General features: G+C 43.4%; 1 protein-coding gene across 2 annotated transcripts; it reads right to left on the bottom strand.

Moving 5' to 3' along the window:
- Positions 1-3,977: 3,977 nt before the first annotated feature.
- LOC134621315 (insulin receptor substrate 2-like) lies at positions 3,978-17,597 on the bottom strand. Of its 2 annotated transcripts, none has more exons than XM_063467748.1 (3): positions 14,689-17,597; positions 14,022-14,503; positions 3,978-6,892 (listed from the first exon to the last, which is right to left on the bottom strand). In XM_063467748.1, the coding sequence occupies exons 1-3, from the start codon at positions 17,358-17,360 to the stop codon at positions 6,888-6,890; spliced, it is 3,159 nt and encodes a 1,052-aa protein (XP_063323818.1). In that variant the 5' UTR covers positions 17,361-17,597; the 3' UTR covers positions 3,978-6,887. The 2 variants fall into 2 exon arrangements, with proteins under 2 accessions (XP_063323818.1, XP_063323819.1); XM_063467749.1 differs by having other exon boundaries at positions 14,022-14,500; positions 14,689-17,596.
- Positions 17,598-18,369: the final 772 nt, after the last annotated feature.

The raw sequence follows: 18,369 nt of genomic DNA, 5'->3' as shown, positions 1-18,369 counted from the left end.
AAAAAAAAATCAACATTGTTTTTAGTTGGTGAAAGACTGTGGTGCTCAACTGTAACTTAAAAAGTGTCATACAAACAATATATTGTCACTGGTATTTGATTTCGTGTGGTATTTCTAAAATATATGTCAGTATGTTATGTTTTCATGCGTATCAGCAGTACTATGTGCCTTTATTGCCTCCTCTGTGAAGAGCCAGGGCTGGCTACTGTAAGTGGGTCACAGCTCCACCCTGCTGCTGCTGTGCGGTGGAGCTCAGTGAGCCCGGCTGAAACCCTCCTTAGGCTGATTCAGGGAGAAATAATGGGGCCAACGACTCCCAATCCCCTCAAGAGCCATGGCAAAGCACGGCAACAAGCTGGCAGGGAGGCCCAGTGGAGCACAGGGTGGAGGAGGTTTTCAAAGGAGCAGCTACTGGCTCACTAAGACCCTCTCACATGTTTGTAATCTACAGTGTATGCCACAGAGGTCGTTTTGATTTACAGTGCAGCAGGTCTATACTGTAATTAAGCAGAAATGCCTTTGAAAGTACTACCTGATATGATTACGTCCTATTTGGCAGCATTCTGCACATCAAGGCACTGACTAGTCAGGCCTCAGATATGAGTTTCATTTCACTCATGCTTTCCTTCCAGTTTCCTGTAGATCCCAGATGGAGATGGACATACATGCCCCTTAAACTTATAGTATTATTTATAGGTTGAAAATTAATTATCATTTTTGTTGCAATATTCTACAGTCAAAAATCCCAAAACTGATAATCAGTAGCTTGTCTATAAATACAATACATCACAAAGGATCATGTCACATGTATATGTTTGTACAGTACTTTCTGTTGCTAATTCAGCTAACATGCTGCTGTCTCTACATGACTCCTTTTGGAAAGTAATGTCAGCCATGTCTGTTGAAGTCAGAATTTTTGCCATATTCAAAAGAATCTGCAAAATTGAACATGTGGAGCTAGCCACTGGGGCAACCCTTTGTGAAAAAGCGGGCAGCTGAAAGTAGCTTCTTCCTCTTCTACCATCTTCAAAGATATCTACACACAGTTTGGAGGTTGCCAGGCTACTAAATCACATAATAATGGCAAAGAGAAAAATGATGTTCAGCTTCAACAGCCAGGCTGAATTCTTTGCTGCTTGTCCGTGTGTGTGTGTGTGTGTGTGTGTGTGTGTGTGTGTGTGTGTGTGTGTGTGTGTGTGTGTGTGTGTGTGTGTTTACATATCTTTGTGGGGACCAACAACCTTATACGGTCAGACTCAAAATGTGGTTTTAGTGTCAGGTTAGGTTTAGATTAAGAGTTGGGATTACACATTCATTTTTGATGGTTAGGGTACGCGGCTAGGGAAAGCCTTATGTCAATTAGATGTCCCTACAAAGATATGAAAACACGGTGTGTGTGTGTGTGTGAAATGAAGTGATTGTGAATGACATTCTAGCTTTGGTAACAATTGGACACACACACACACACACACACACACACACACACACACACACACACACACACACACACACACACACTTTTTGAGAGCAGCATCCTGTAAACTATATTTAGGAAGCCTTAGCTGTTGTAGCACAGGCTTGAGAAATCCACTCTGTTTAGGAAGCTGTTTAGTCCCCTTTGTTGAGGAGCACAATGACAGAAGCGCTGCAGAGCAAAAACCTGCTGCTTTCCTGTCCTTCTCCTGTGGTTTGCCTTTGGAGCAGAAATGCCCATATAAAGATTTTTAAAGAAAAGGGAAAGGAATGATGCTGATTTAAAAAAATAAAAAAAAAATCAGTTTCAGACAGTCAGTGTGGAGAGGGGTGAGGAACACTGTGTTCCTGCTGGTGGCTTGCTAGAGGGGTCTTATGTAAGGCTGGTTTCTTTCTGGCAGCAGTGCAGAGCCCCCGATGACAGTGTCATACTGCTAATTAATACACACCAGCTAGAGGTGAGCCCTCAGTGGCTGCTTGTGTGTGTGCTCATTTTTGTGTCTACATGGGAGACTTGGAAACTTAGAAAGCAATGCTGATTGATTATTAAAGGGTCACAGATGCATTTTAATTACACTGTGAGACCTAAGGTGCCTGTCTGAAACTAGATTCTTATTGGAATATCAGTGTAGTCCAGATGTAATCAGTTTTAATGAAAGGCATTTTCAGTGGTGGACTAATGTGATCACCCTCAGCACACCCACTAAATGTATTGTTGTGGCTACAGGAAAGCTATACAAATACACTATTGCTAATATATTTTAGTGTAGCACCTGCACTGGGGCAATTTCTTTTAAATGAAATCTTTAAAAATGAATGGATTCAAGTTTGAAAGAATAGACATTTCAGGAAATTATTTCTTATCATATGGAGAGCAAGAATGCAAATTGACACCACTCTCCTGTCCCATTCTCAATATGACTGAAGCGTGTTGAATCTCCTGACCTTCCAGCTCTGACTACACAGTCTTTTCTGGATCCAGTTGGCTTGGCAGGAAGTCATTGGCTCAGTATGAGCTTCCTGCTTCTGCCTCAGCCTGAAATAAAAACACAGAGAGAAAGTTCTGGCTGGAGACTCCAGCTCTTCACTCTCCACAGGACAGAGAAAGGATATCCTCCTCTCTTCACACACAGTCAGGAAGCTGTTTGACAAAGTGCCAAATATACGATGATATCCCCCAGTGTGTTTCTTTCTTCTTCTTTTATCTCATTAATTTCTTCATTTAAAGTTATGCTTTCATTTAGAGCTGTTAAAGATATTTCTTAGGATCTATAAACCTTCCTTCCTTTTCCCTTTGGCAAATTCTTTGTAACTCTTTAGACCTGCAGAAAGTTAATCTCATGATACTTGTATATTTTCATTGTGAGTTTTCAAATAAAATATCTAATAAAAGCATAGTTATTATATGAATTCGGTCACTTTAATGACACATATTTGCAGGTATATTTAACATACCCATATGGAAAAGATATATATAAATCTTATAAAGTTTGTATCTGTCTTGTGTGAAACTTGTATGAAAAGCATACAAGAGTGAAAACAGATATAAGATCCCTTGAAAAATTATATAAATGAAACTTGTATGTTTTGGATACTTACTAAAACTATATATGAAAGTAATGAGAAAGTGGCCACTTTCATGAGTAAATCATATAAGCCTTATATGATTCACTATATGAAGTAGGCCACATCTTATGCAAGTCTTTTATAAGTTTTTTCTATTTCTTTTCCATATGGGTAGTTTTGCAAATTTGAACTTAACTTAGATAAATAATGCACTGTGTAAAATAGCAGCAAAAAAACATTCTTTGGCATTGTCCATACCTACATAGTTATTTTTACTCTCCATTTTGGCTTTTCATCCACATGTAAACAGCATTTTAGGTCGCTGGAAGTAGAGCTTTTAAAAACTGCTTTTTTGGAAACTCGGTTTGTGTTTTTACTTGTGGAAAAGGAAAATAAGATTTTGTCTTGCAGCATCAAAGCTGCGTACCTTTATTCGGTTTTTAGTCAGATTGTGTGTCATCTTATTGGCCAGTATTTCTATATGGTTGGGGTTATATCACAACTTGTTTCTTTGGCATGCCTTTGACAGGACTTGACGTTTGTGTTTTCATATAGACAGGGATATTTTCTAAATTAAATTGGGAATACCGTGCCTTAAAAAGTACTGTTGTGAGTGTGGGTGTAATGTTGTTCTTACAAATCATAAGCAATCATACAGACACTTCTTTCTGGATCAGTTCTAGATTTTGCTGCTGCAGCCTGTCTTGGTTTTATTATCAGCTTGTTAGCTAGCAAACTGTAGATGTAAACAGATATTGCCACGCAGTTTGGCTTGATAATGATGCCATTGTCTTGTACACTTTGTTTTTGGTGCCTTTAAAATGTTCCACTTGTTATGTATTAAACATATAAAACAAAGAAAGAAATCAGTAATTATTGTTATGATGTAGTCTGCAAGAAATATAACTTATGGTAATGAAAAAATAAGGACAAAAACGGTAGCTCTTTAAATAAATTCATTTATTTCTTTAGGTTTGCTATTCATAATTAATACAGACAAAAGCAATACTCGACTACCAAAATTTATAAATCATTATAATCATCTCTTGTGTGCATCACAATAAACAGTATGTTGAATTATGTACACTGGAAGACAACACATTCAAACTGAGTGAATCAAAGATGAGCGGATAAAGAAAAATCTGTCTATGGACACAGAATTGGGGAAAGCGCATTTAGACATGTCGCGAACAAAGTTCCCAGCCATGGAAAAACAAAAACACTTGGCAGAAAGAGAAATGTACAAGGAGCTAAGCAGCTCCTGCTCATCACAATAAAGAAAAAGAAATCAATGCAACATTACATTTGGTTCCACAGTTGTAAACTAGATTTTATTCATGTCACTATTGCATATGCCATTAGGTAAAGTGTGTCAACAAGGCAAAGAGATTTCTATAGTAAAATAGACAAAGAGAATTTTTTTTTCCATATAGTCACTGTGAGGGAGAAAAGAATAAAATAAACTGTATTTCCCAAATCGCCCCCACCCCCTCTTTAAAAATCGGTAGCCAAAGTCTTTACAGAGGAATATCATCGCAACATATTTTAAATCTAAGTACTCTATGTATATCCAATAGATTTTTTTTCTTTAGTTAAACTCTATATACATAATATACACATTCAAAATTATGAAGATAAATAGATACCACGACTTAGTGTGGTAAAGCTCCAATATTATTTCACTCTTGTCAAAACCATTTGCACATTGTTTCTGAGGTGTTTCCACCAGCTCAACGATACATTCAGACATAAAATTTTACAATCTACTGTACACTAAAGGGGTAGAGAGCCAGTTGGAGTTGCCACAGCAGACGGCACAAAGACCACAGTTAAGATACCGATAGAGTGCTTTAAATTTACCTTGAAAACAAATACCCTAGCGGCCATTTTGGAGGTTCACAGAAAGAGTCTTGATTCAGATTTGTTTTTTCTTTTAATAATTTCCCCCCAACTGGATTCATCAAATTAAAACAAGCCAGTTTTTCTAAAGAGGAAATAACACATTTTTCCTCTAGCAAATTAAACTGTGAATATTGCAAACAGTAAAGTTCAAGGTTTTGTGTCTACGAGTTAACATTAGCAACATTTGCTAACAGTCCTAGCATTACCTAGCTTTTGATAACATTAGCCAGTTTGCTTACTTCTGAAATTTCTTCAGACTTATTAGCTTTACACAGTATGTTAGCATGTTTAGAAACAGAAAAATATACAAATACAGATTGTTCTCTTAGGAGTTCAGACATAATTTGGTCTGGAATAAACAGTTGCTAATGGAGGTCACAGTTAGCCACAGGCTAATGGTAACTAATAGTAGCAAACGCTAAATAGACACATTTGTGTGATGCGTCTTTGTTATGTCCATTTAGTTATCATTATATTTATTACTATTGCTGACTTCTACTCTTCTTTGCTTGGGCTAATGCATTATCCTGTCACGAAATAATTATTACATAATAATTTAATTACAACAGCTTGCTTTAACTCGTAACCTTAAATAATTTTCTTCAGCTAGCTCTAATTTTGTTATACTGTCTGCCATGTAATCATATTTTCCAGACAGCTGACTCTTCCGTGAGCCTCCGTGGGGGTGTCACATGTGGCTGTGGGCCTCTCTTGTGCTACATTTTCTTTGCTGCCCAGCCCTCCTCCCCCTCGGTGCCCCGTTCCCCTTTTCTTCAGCTCTCGCTTGCCAACCAGATATCGGCTCAACTGCGCTCCCCAACCTCAACAGCTATCGTCGGCTCCACCCCTCCGTTATCACCTCGCCTAGACAATTGTACAGTCAAACGATATCACAGCAGGGCAACCTGCATCGAGCTAAACAGCAGGCCGTAGGTTTGAAGGTAGGAGTGTGTGAGGTTTTCAGGCTCAAGTGACTGAGGAGCTGTGGGAGGTACAGTGCATTCAGATGCCTGGTGTTGTGGGGGTCTGAGCTGAGTTATATAGACATGCATAACTCTTGAAGACATTTAGAAATATATTTCTTTTAGTCCAGCACTTCTGATTGGACAAAAAATAAACTAAGGTACAATTAATAAGAAATTATTAATTAAGAAAATACTTTAATATCAATACAATAAATTAGCTCTCAAGCAGCCCCACAGTACTGTACATTTCTGAAATAATATATAGATTTAATGGTAAACTAGGCATTTTACTTTCCACAAGAGAATAACAATATAGAGATGTAGGTCCAAACAAACATACAATAATAGAATATTTATCACTTATTTCATAGAAAACATAAGGACAGTATAGACATTAAGGCATTGTGTAGGTCTTTTCAGACATTCATCATCCAAAAATAAATAAAGTATCTAATCTAAGTATACTCAGTGTACCTTAGTATCCTCTCTCCCTTGGCCATTTCTAGGTTTCATTGTTCACTGGCATAACTGTTGGTCGTACTTTTTGTCAGAAACATGCACACACACATGCAGGCAGTCATAAAACTACCCTCAAGTAAATAAATAGTATTTGGGTACCATTAGACTTCTGTTATTGTCTGACTATCTTTGCTTCTGTGCTTGTGCCAAAAACTGGGTCACAGGAGAAATGGCCTCTAAAAGTGCAGGAGACACACCGATTCACAACACATTAACACACCCATCCACACAAACACACCTGCCCTGCCATCAGCAAATCCATGACATGCATAGATGGTGATCTGCTTGTGTCCCAAGTGTGTGTTTGTGATGCTGAGGGTCCACACAGTCTTTTCGGGCTGCAGAGCCCCGTAAAAGGGCAAAGTTTGGGTTTTTTTTGTTGTTTTTTTCTGGGGGTTTTTCTCTCTTCCTTTTGAGCAGCAGGTCAGTCAAGATGCCAAGTCAGAGGACAGATCAAGTCCTTCAGTCTGGAAGAGATTACAAGAGAGAGAAAACAACAGTTAATAAAAATATTTAACATTTTCATTCTTACAGTGGCTAAGCCAAATAAACTAGTACACCTCAACTTGCACCCTCTAACGATCATATGCATATTTGGTCATTTGCATCCAACTGTCAAGCAAAGCACACTCAAATTCTTGGCATGTAAATCCACACAAAAAAGCCTCGATTTAATCAGTTTAATGAATGGAGACTTAAAGCCTCAATTTTCTTTGTTTGGAAACAAAATGACTAAATCTTGTGTGCATATCATCCAAGGTCTAAGAACTGTTTTTTCATAAAACACCTGTAAGATCAGCTGGCCAAACACTGCTCTATAGCACCACTAGTGGCCAAAAAGACCCACATTGCACCTTTAATGCTGCAAAACATCCAATGACTTGACAAATCTGGTTCTTCGACAATCCAAAACACAAGTTCTTTAACTAGAAAACTGTAACAGTCATCCTAAAAGGAAATGACCCGTGTTAGTAGTCTGATAGTTTCCCCACAAACAACACTGGTGCCAATTAAGCAGCTCTCTTGAGGCAACAGACATGAGGGCCTCTGAGAGAACAGTGTTCACTCTGTAAGGTACACATGTACTGTACAGAGTGAACTCATTCACAGGCTCAGATTAGTCTTTTGTGTGTCACAATAACAAGGAGGCACAGGGAAAAACAGCTTAAATATCAAGTGGGTGCCACACACACGGGACAGTTCTGAACATATAGTTTTACACATCCACAACAACAACAACAACACATTTGTTTTTTTTACATCAATATCACACATGTTTTATAATCTGACTCTAGCCTGGTTATTGATTTAAAGGCACTTTGGTATTTGAAGCTATGCCTCTTATCCACAGAGCTAATGTTGGGTCATTTTGACCTCACATTTCTGGAGCTGCTACTGACTAAATATGAAGATCTTTTGTCCAATAAATAGTATCCTGCAGCTGAAGGTGTTAAAAGTGTGTTTGTGTGTATGCTGGGCCTTATTGGATAGTAATGTTCTGATCTTAACACACCAGCTGTTTAGCCCAGGAAAGACTTGAAGGACAGTTTGTGTGTGGTGGGGCAAAGGGGCTCATCCACAGCAAGCATAATTACATAATCTAGGATGCAGAAAGATGAGGAGGGGGTGGGTGTTCCTGTCATGCTGTTCTGGACACACGCTGAGCGCAGCTACAAGCGGTACAGCAGCATCTCTAATATTAAACAAACGGAAAGAAACTGTGGCTGCATTTATGCTGCAATAGACGATAAGAATGGAACGTTTTGTGTTTTCTTTCTGTGGAAATGCAGCAGCGGTAGGAGCTGAAAAAGACAGGGAGCATCAATGTCCTTAAACAGTTTGAGCTAAGAAAACTTTAGCACTGTAAGGCTGATGAAACCCTGGGGAAGAAAAAAAAAAGCCAGCTGAACGACCTCAAATATGCGCAGCGATCAGGCTGTTTTTGTTAGTTCCTGAAAAGCTGCCATTTTTGGATCTGTCACTCAGCGCTCTTATAAACAAGCAGCCCAGTTCTCTTTCACAGAACCACACATGTAGATCTTTTGAAGATATTTTAGGCCCCATAAGATGATAGTGTAGCTGAGGAGGATGTTAGAGATGTTAATCACTAAATCCAAAGATAAGTCCCTCGATCTTATACGATTTTTCAGAGATTGACTATAATGACGAGATAATTTTACAGTCAGGGTCAGATTTCTGTTGAATTCAGCTTTATAAACATGTTCAAATTCGGACAAAACATCCTAAATGCCCACACCTTACATTACGCATTCCCCAGCTGCTCTCCATGGAGCATCCACCGGCTCTTGCTGATCTACCCTTGGCCGTCTAATCTCGCCCGCAGAGGCTATAATCTCATCTGGAGCCGTGGCTGGCTAAATGTGGGGAACGCTGGCCACGCAGTTATCTAGCAGCTAGCGCTTCTGTCTGGAACATCCCGGCCTACTTTAGCCCCCCTCCTTCTCACTGAGCCGTGACACACACACACACACACACACACACACACACACACACACCATTGGAAACTCTGACACAGGAGCCTTTGGCATTACGTGTTTGTTCTCCATATATCATGTAACATGGCATTTCTGGAGTTCCTGCTTTGGTTGTTTGCCGTTCTTTGTTATTTTAGTAAGATCCCAACTTCAATTTTCCTCTGACGCAGGTGTAAATAAACTATTTAACAGCCGGCATGCGTATGTGTTCAAGGGTCAGGGTGTAGCAAGAATGGATTGTGCAATCAGGCTAATGGGTACAATCAGGTGTCATCTTTAGGTGTAAATCCACAAATCGCAAAAAAAAAAAATTTTTTTAAATGTGGCTGTAAAATCAAAACAGAGCTCTTTGTTGGGGTAAACATTTAAAGAGGATGCAGTAGTTCCAATGCAACCATCAAATGCACAATTTATCTGCTAGTAATTGTGCCATCAAGTTGCTACACAGCTTTAATATTTCGAATGGAGTTTGAATTTCCTGTACAAAAACCCATTTTTAGCAAAAAAGCAAAATAAGATACTTCCCCCCTACCATTTATCTTGTGACGCATAACACAAATCTCAGCCCTTACTTTGGGAACTGAATAACAACCTGGTCTACTGGGCATGCTCTGAGTAACTTAGTAATGCATGGCTGGGCAACTTAGACCGCTTTTGCTTGCTTCCCCTTCTAACATCAAGGACACGAATCAGTGGAAACTTGTGTAACAGATACACAGTGTATGCAGTGGGTGCATTTACCCACTGCATGCACTTTGCAATGACATCACTCACAATACAACCAACCGAATGACGTCAGGGGGAAGTGGGATTTGAGGAGATGGACGCGGATGTCTCTAATCTGGCCGACAAATTACACACACACACACACACACACACACACACACACACACACACACACACACACACACACACACACACAGAGCTGATACACTCTGTAGCCTGTGGGTGCAGCAGATGGTCTGGGTTGGGGGTGGGAGGGTTAACCGGTTTGGAGTTTGGGTGTGCACTGCAGAGAGAAATATAGCAGGATATATGTATGTTTACCAGGAAGTTTGTACACATGTGTAAGGGAAATCAGTGTAATGACAGTATGTAAAGAACGAACAGGATGGCAGGTGTTTAACCCCCCCCCTTAAAAAAACCCATGCGCCCTCCGGAAAATGGCCATCTGCCACTAGCACTCAGGAGGGACTTGAAGTGACACAGCAGGGCTCCTTTTGGACTTGCAGCCCCCTTAGGCCTCAGTCTATTTCCCACCTTCTGCTAATGTTTAGTTAAAATTGAAGCCCTACAGATAAACACCGCTAGTCTAGGTATAGATTTATAACACGTGCATGTTTCCAGTTTTTGGAAAGTTTCAGTAGTTTGATAACTATTTCTGTTTTCAATAAGTGTCTTGCAGTAGTGTTCCAAAGGTTTCAGACCAAATTACCTTGCTATTATTACAAGTGTTCCACAGAGCTCCATTCCTGGACCTCTTTAATTCATCCAGTACACACACACACAATATCACTGGTGCAACCCAAAACTGTACCGTGTATTTTAAGACAAGATGACATCATTTCATACGGCATTATTATATAGCTTCCCTTGATCTGGCTATTGCAGTTCTGTTTTGGATACATTTCAGAAATCTCTTGCTAAACACTAGCCTTTTTTAAGCTCAAGGGAGCTCAAGATTGTTATGTCACCGGTCACAGTCCAAGCTGATAATAAAGTATACAGAGATGGATGCTGCTTTTGGGTTTGAAAGTTAAATTGTGCATGTCAGAAACTCATCAGAATGGTGAGCTGCTATGTTGTAATTTGATACAACTGTACAGATGACTGTTATGTCTATTCTTATAAGTATATTAACAGCAGAGAAAGAATTCTGAATGCCCAGTTCCTTGTATGCATACACATGTGCACTCAATAAAGCAGATTCTGATTCTGCGCTTTCCAGACTGGAAATAGCAACAAGGAGCTGAGGTTTCAGAGGCAACAGTGCATGGCTTGGTTAGCAGCTGCAAGAAGGGCAAACTTCACCTTTAACAACATTTTGGAAATTATGCTTTTGTGATCACTGCAGTCGTTTTACCTCAGCCCAAAATATGGATCTCTTGTTTTGAATGCATGCAAAGTGTCCAACGTGAACACAAACACATCTGCACCATGAGCATTTAAGCAGGTTATTTCCCCAAAAAGTGATACAGAATGCACTTCATCCATTCCTGATGCCTGTTTTTTACATAAAGATGCTTGCATCACAACTTTCTGCAAACAAGATGTGAAATTCACCTGATTTTAAGGAAAGTGTCTGACAGTCAAACAGATCAGGTCCAAACCCACTGCCTAATGTGTTCCCCTCAATGCTTAATCAAAACGTACAACCGTAAGTCTAGTGAAGGACAATCATATCAATACAGCATTAGGAATGATCTCTTCAATCATCACAGGAAGCAGGAGCTGATTGGTGCCGTCAGATAAAGGAATTAGTCAGAGGTGGTGGAAACAGAGACGGCTGACTTGGCTAATCTGAGTCTGGTACAGAACATCCACCTGGCTGAGCTGCGGCTAGCCAGGGCCGCAAGTGGAGACAGCCAACTTGGGTAAGCGCGGCAGTAAACACCACCTCCGAGTCACATGGCCTGGCTCCCTGACAAAACAGGAGGTAAACAAACTCCTGACACTTATGCCAGGCGTCTAAGCTCACTGGAGGTGGAGCATAGATAAAAACAAAAAAGAAAAAACAACAAACCAGGAAGCAGCACGTCACGTTTTTTCAAAATGCAAGGCTGTCACATGGAAGGAGGAGCAATTTGGGTGTTTAGTTGCTTTAATCCTCACTTTAGAGTGAAAGTTACCCACCGGGCCAAACTGCATTTACCTGCGAGTGTAAAATTAATCAGCAGGGGTGTTTGGCTGTAATGAAAACCTGCAGACTTTTGGGTTAGAGTGGCACATGGTCCAGGAGCCCAGTGTGCCGTCCCCATAAACACGGGATCAAAGCCCTCCGCCAGCGGGGCCAGGTGCCAAAATCCTCCCTTGCAGAATGCTCTGACCTCCTTCACCCTGCTTCACCGCGCAGCAGAGGAACCGGGTAAACAAGGGCTCCCGCTCTCCCAGAATGTACCTCAGTGGAAGAGGGGCCTCGCAGATGAGTTTATTTGTTCCTTTAAAAAGCCAGAAAGCCTCCCCTCCCCTTTCTACCGAGCACTCTGCCGCCCCCGCCTCCTTCTCTCTCTCTCTCTCTCTCTGCTTGTCTTACTTCTTCTAAGTGAACAGACTAATGAGGCAGAAGGGCAGCGGCGCGCACGTGCCATCCTGCCCCATTATGCACGCATTTACTCGCTCTCCCGCAAACAGGCAGGCAGGCAGCACTGGAAAACAACACAGCCTACACACTCTCTCTCTCTCTCTGTGCACATCTTTGCCAAGCGTTCACGGATACAGGCTCCACCGCTGGAAAAAAAAGGGAAAAAAAGAAGAAGCAACAGAGAGAAAAAAAAAAAACAAACACCCTATGTGTACGTGCTAGAGTCCACATGTATGTTCCCTCCCCCTGTCCCCTTCCTCTCCATGGTCAATTCAAAAGCTTTATTAGTGTCATAAAAATATTAGCACTTGTCAAAAACACGAGTTGGGGACATGTGCAAGCCTGCAGAGACAAAAACAAACATGTCACTGTCTCGGTATTGTTACATTCCGCTTTATTTACCAGAGCGCCACTGACTCTCCAAATACTAATAACTTAACAGAAACTCCCCCCCACCCACCCATTTCTACATCCTAAAAATCAAACCTCCTCACATGAGGGGGGGCTTGTGGTAAAATAAAAGCCACAGTCTGTTCAATCGACCTGGAGCCAGAGAAAAACAAACCCCCTCTCACAGCAACTTTTTCTAACCAGCTCAGCCAGGAATGCAGACCATGACATCCAGTTACCTGATGGCCCTGCTTTGTTGTTTTCCCCTAGTCATTGCTCACAAGGACATGCACATATATCCACTTACACTGGGCCTCACATTGGGGGGTACAACATCCCTCCACCCCCTCCGACCTCTACGTGCTCAGTTGGACGGCAAGGGGGTCAAAGAGTCACACTTAGCTTTAAAGTCAAAACCGCCACTCCACAGCACTTTTTTTGTTTGCTTCCCCCATGATCCTTTCGTCTACTGCCCCACACTGGGGCTTTTGTTTTGCTCACTGGGATATTCTGGGATGCAGTATTGATCACAGGATGGTGGGAATAAGGGGTCTGTAGAGGTCACATTGATGTGCAACACATCCTAATGCCTACCCAACTGAAAAACAACAGCCGGAAATGCCTGCGGCTCAGAGAGACATTACGGCTGACAGGAAGCCTCCACTAGGATTCCCGTGACATCGACAACTGGGTTATGCCTGCTAATAACCATCCACAGTAAACCAGTTACATACACTTCACAGATAAATATTTAATGACTTATTAGTTGCTCTGGAATTTTTTTGCATGAGGTTTAAAATGAATCTCTAATTTGTCATTTCTGCCCATTTTTGCAACAAACTTCCACTCTTTATAAGCGTCGGTGGAACTCTGAGCTTGTATTTTTGGTATCTTCAGCCCACGACAGCAACAGCGAGGCAGCATCCTGCTCTGTCACGGTGCTTGTTTACTTCACAGCCCTCAGCCTGGTCACGTTTCATAGCAGTCACATGGTGTGTTCACATGTTGTGGGAAATACTGCAAATTCTCTGTTAGTGATCTTAAAAGCAGTTAAGAGTATCTTTAGAATTGCTGCTGCTTTCCTCGCTTTATGTGGACACTCCCAATTCCCAGTAGCACCCTAACATTTAAGCACAAAGAGATTAACTACTCACAGAAGAACTCAAAAGTAGAAGCTTAAAAGGAGCACTTGAAGGCAGCATCAGCTGCTGAGGGCCAGTTTGAATTTGAATCTAGAGGAAATTCAAGTCTCTCATGTTTTTTTTCCTCACAAATTTTTCATCTGTGCAGTACCGCTTTCTTTTTAATTAAAGAGATGCCTCTCACATTCCTGAAACCCTTCATTCCCTGTGCTAAAATCTGACTGTTTGGATATTTTATTCAGCAGTATCTGACATAAACCTCACCCACCTTTGGCAGTGGTTGCGGCCTCCTTGAATCCCAGGCAGACATATGGTGAGCTGTGCAATCCATTGATGCCCCCTTTGCAGCTGCTGGTGGGTTTGAAGCCGACCAGGTCCTCACACTTCTCTAGGTTCAAGGCAATATAGTTGAGTCCATTGGGGTAACCCGCTGAGCTCTGTCGGTTCTCAGGGCTGCCGTACTCCTCGTCAGAACCCTCGCTGCTCCGTGACGAGATGTTCTCCACTGAGCTGTGCCTCTTCACGGCGTCGCCACGAGCAAAGGATGTGAAGACCGGGGTCACAGTGGCAGTAGATGAGAACGTTTCAGAGCTGTGGCGCCGGCGTCCCTGTGGATTTGCCCTGATTACCTTGGCAGAGCAGTCAGGGTCCACTGTGGAGGAGGAGTTTGGACCGAGCAGGAAGACCCCGATGTGCTCTGGAATACCCTGGTCTTCCATGGAGCGCATCTTCTCTCTGCTGCCCTGACTACTGGAAAACAGAAGCAGAGAAATTAAGATAAAAGTAACTAAAAATGTGACTAAAACTAAATATGAATTAAATTTAAATGACGTTTTGTTGCCACCTGCAGTGAACCAGGCTTTTTACAAAAACACACAACCAAATACTTTAAATAAATAATAATTAGTGATAAAACACAACAAACAGACACACACCTTGCTGCGTTCAGAGGTACGAGCTGTGGGGGCAAACTGGTCATCCCAAATGTCATCTCAGTGTAATCATTTTTCACCTCATCACTGAGGCCCTGGGAGTCTTTCTCACTGTCCACATGGTATACGCCATCCTCCTCCGAGCAGGGGCACAAGGTTAGCTCTGGGAGTGTGTCCAAGCGCTCAGCAGGAGTGTCAGCCTCCTTGGGCGAGTGTGATCCCAGCTCCAGGTTTATGTAGTCTGCTAGAGATGACCTCCCAGGACCCCCACCGCTGGAGCCCAATGATGAAGACTGGCTCTCTGTGGATACGACAGAGGGCGGAGAGAATCTGGCACCACTGAAGTCGATGTTAATGTACTCCCCAGGGCTCCTGGGCTCCCCTGGGAGGGGATGTTCATTCATGCTGGGCAGGGTTCTGAGTGTGTCCAGAGACAGCCTGTTAGGCCTGCCCAGCCTCCCCCTGTAGGAGAGGTTCTCAGCCCGGCTGTGTCTGATTGGGGAGGGTGCTGAGGGGCACAGCGGTGAGGAGTGAGCTGCACTAGGTTGCATCACTGAATAATAGTCAGACTCCCCAGGTCTCTGCCTCAAACTCTGGGGACTCATCAGCACATACTGGCTGTTATCTTCATTCTTGGAGGCCTGCAGTTTAGCAGGTAGTGTGAGGGAGCCAGTCTGATATGCTGATCTAACTGATGTGGGTTCAGCAGCCAGCAGGCCCAAGCAGTAATCTGGTGGAGTCTGGAGTGGAGGTGGGTTTCCAGGGGACATGTTCATGTATTCACCGTGCCGATCTGGGCTTTCGATGGAGGATTTAGCGCCACACCACATTCTCATATATCTGTTGTCTTCTAGGGAACTGGAGGAAGGGGAGTTGGTCTTGTAGCTGCCACTGGCAGCCGCCTGAGGATGCACCCTAGGGTTCACAATCTGCTTCGGTGCTGAGACGCACATGGGGCTCATAGGCACGTAGTTGTCTGCCTTGCCAGACTGAGGTGCTATACCTGGTGTCATGGGCATATAGCCATCGTCACCAAGGTTGCTGCTGGAGCTCCTGGATGAACCGATTTCAATATCACCGTAATCCTCCGGGTAGCACACTTTGGGTGAGGCAGAGTGGGAGTTCTGTCCGTGGGTCATCTTCATAAGCGTGTACTCATCCAGAGAGGCTGAGGACAACGGCGCCACCACCCTCTGTTGACGCGGTGTGGTGAGGGAGTGTGTTCGTTTCCTGTAAGCCAGACCCTCACCCCTGTTGCACCTGCTCCCATTTACTCCCTCCATTATCATGTAGCCACAGGGGTCACTAGTGTCACGGGAAGGAGGAGTGCTAGACAGGGAATCGGGGGTGTCACTGCGAGTAAGGGGGAGGAACCGGAGTTCACCTGGACTGGAACTGTAATCATCACACAGCATGAAGCCAGTGTCGCTGAGAGAGCCCGAAATGGAGGCACTGCAGCTGAAGGGGCGCCTAGCTTTGTCAGGAGTAGAGATCCTGCCCCCCCCTCGTGGAGACATGCTAATGGGGCTGGAGACAGCAGGAGGGGAGTTGGACACTGGCATCGAGCGGCTGTGATGGAGGTTGTATGTGGACTCCAGCATCCTGCAGGTGCGCCCATTGCTGAGGGTGTGGGATCTGTTCAGGGGATTCCCAGAGTTTGGACTGGTGGGACTCCCGTTTACAGATATGGACATTGACACAGGCCGGGTCACACTTCCGTCTCCCTCGCTGGACGTTCTTATCCGACAGGGCGTGACCTTCCTCCCTGGGGATGTGGCTGCCATGCTGTCGGTTCTGGATCTCCTCACCAGGCCCGTCTGACTTGGGGGGAGGTTGTTGAGATTGCGCCGCGTGGGCACAGAGATGGGGTTGGTGCTAGCAGACTGGCTTTTGCTCCTTGGCCTGAACTCAGACAGCTCCTTCATGGCCTTCATGGCATCCAGGATGGTTTCGTGGATGTTCTGCGCCACCACCGAGTCCTCCGCCTGCATCCAGAACTCCCCGGGCCCCGTGACCGCAGAGCGGCCAACCTCTATGAAAAAGAAGCTGTCTGAGTGGCCACATCTCCTGATATTCATGAGCTGTAAACTGACAGCAGCTGTTTCAGAGTTCAGTTTCACAAAGCTGATGGTCCTGCTGGACAAACACAGCCTGTACACTCCAGTGAGGTTCTTCACCTGACCTAAACCTTTGGATTTCAAGTTGACCTGCCATACCTCCTTGTAGGTAGGTGTTGCCGGAGTGAGGAGTCCATAACTGGCCTCTTCAAAGCCAACTAGAGAGGAGGTGGAAGCAGGACTGTCATACACTTTCCCCTCAGCTATTAAATCAGTCAAAACCCTGTGCCAGCTCTCCTGCTCCTGCTCGTTGTCTGCAGCTACGGCGAAGTATTCGTCCTTGGTGTAGAGGGCGATGAGGTGCTTGTGTTTGGCGTCGGCGCGTTTGTTTACGCACAGACAGGAGTCCAAAGTTATAACCCGTTTCGCGGCGGACTTGTTTCTCCATTTCTTCTCGCTCTCATAATACTCCAGGCGGGCCGGGCAGCGCTCGATCGGCTCCCGGAGCACAAAAAATCGCCTGTGTCCGTGCTTCTGCTTCCTCAGGTATCCGCACTTCTTCACCCCATTTGTCCCATTAGATAACAGGTGTCCTCCCGTCGCCGGAGGACTTGCCATTTTCCCTCCGCTTTTCTTTTCAAGTCCAGATCAGCAAATTCCTCTTGCTTTTTTTGTTCGAAACTCACAGCAAAACGCAAAATAAAGAAATTATTTATAAATATATAATACAAACCGTTAAAAAAAAAATCTCTAATCCATTGCAGGATATGTCCGCCACAGCAGAAGCAACAGTGCAGTGAGGACCAGACTGATCCGATCCAGGAGAAAAACAACATGTGACGCTGCTGCTCTAAAAACAGAATAAAACACAGAGTCATAGGGGGGCGGGGCGTCCTGCAGGGGCCGTGCCTGTCCGTCACGCCAAAGCGTCGCCGACTATTGGCTGTTTTACTCACTTGAAAGAAGCAAACCCCGCCTCCCTCCCTGCTTCTCCAACAGCAACCTCTCTCACGTAGAAAACGAAAATACCAGCGAGTCCATTGAGGAACGTGAATTCCTATTTCCCACTGTAAAACGAAAGCGTCATGCACCCCCACTACCCCATCCCGCCCCCTCCCGGGTGTTTTCTTTTTTGTTTTCTGTTTTTCTTTTAAAACACCGACACCTCACTTCAAAATATATCCATGTTTGTCGATGTGATTGGCAGGCCAATTGAGCCCGTTTGGATTAATGGGGGATTTGAAATGTGCAGCATAATGCTGGATTGTAACCCTTTATTTCTCAAGCGGGGACGCTGTAAACAAGCCTGACGTCCCACTTATTATATAAGGAGTGTTGTGGCCTATTTTTATACCTGTGGGTATTCCTATCCAACTGGAACCTCGTGTTTCCTATTTGAGCGCATCTCCATTTATGCTCACATCCAACTGCCCGACTATATTCGGTGATAATTAGGGTGATTAGCTCTTTAAAAACGATCTTTTTTTTAAATGATGGGGAATGAAAAAGCAGAGAATGGTGGGGAATTCTTTTTTTTTTTTAGTCTTGGGTTCGGTATTCCTTTATGCTTATGTTGTACTTTATTTCCAAAATGTTCACACTGAATGAAAAACAGCTATCTCACAGA

This window comes from Pelmatolapia mariae, linkage group LG23, assembly GCF_036321145.2.
Source record: "Pelmatolapia mariae isolate MD_Pm_ZW linkage group LG23, Pm_UMD_F_2, whole genome shotgun sequence".
Lineage (NCBI taxonomy): Eukaryota > Metazoa > Chordata > Actinopteri > Cichliformes > Cichlidae > Pelmatolapia > Pelmatolapia mariae.
This window is presented reverse-complemented; position numbering and strand designations above follow the sequence as displayed.

Coding starts and splice junctions, on each gene's coding strand:
- LOC134621315 (XM_063467748.1), bottom strand. CDS start 17,360: ATGGCAAGTCCTCCGGCGACGGGAGGACACCTGTTATCTAATGGGACA. Junction 14,504..14,688: donor GTACCTCTGAACGCAGCAAG/GTGTGTGTCTGT, acceptor TCTGTTTTCCAG/TAGTCAGGGCAGCAGAGAGA.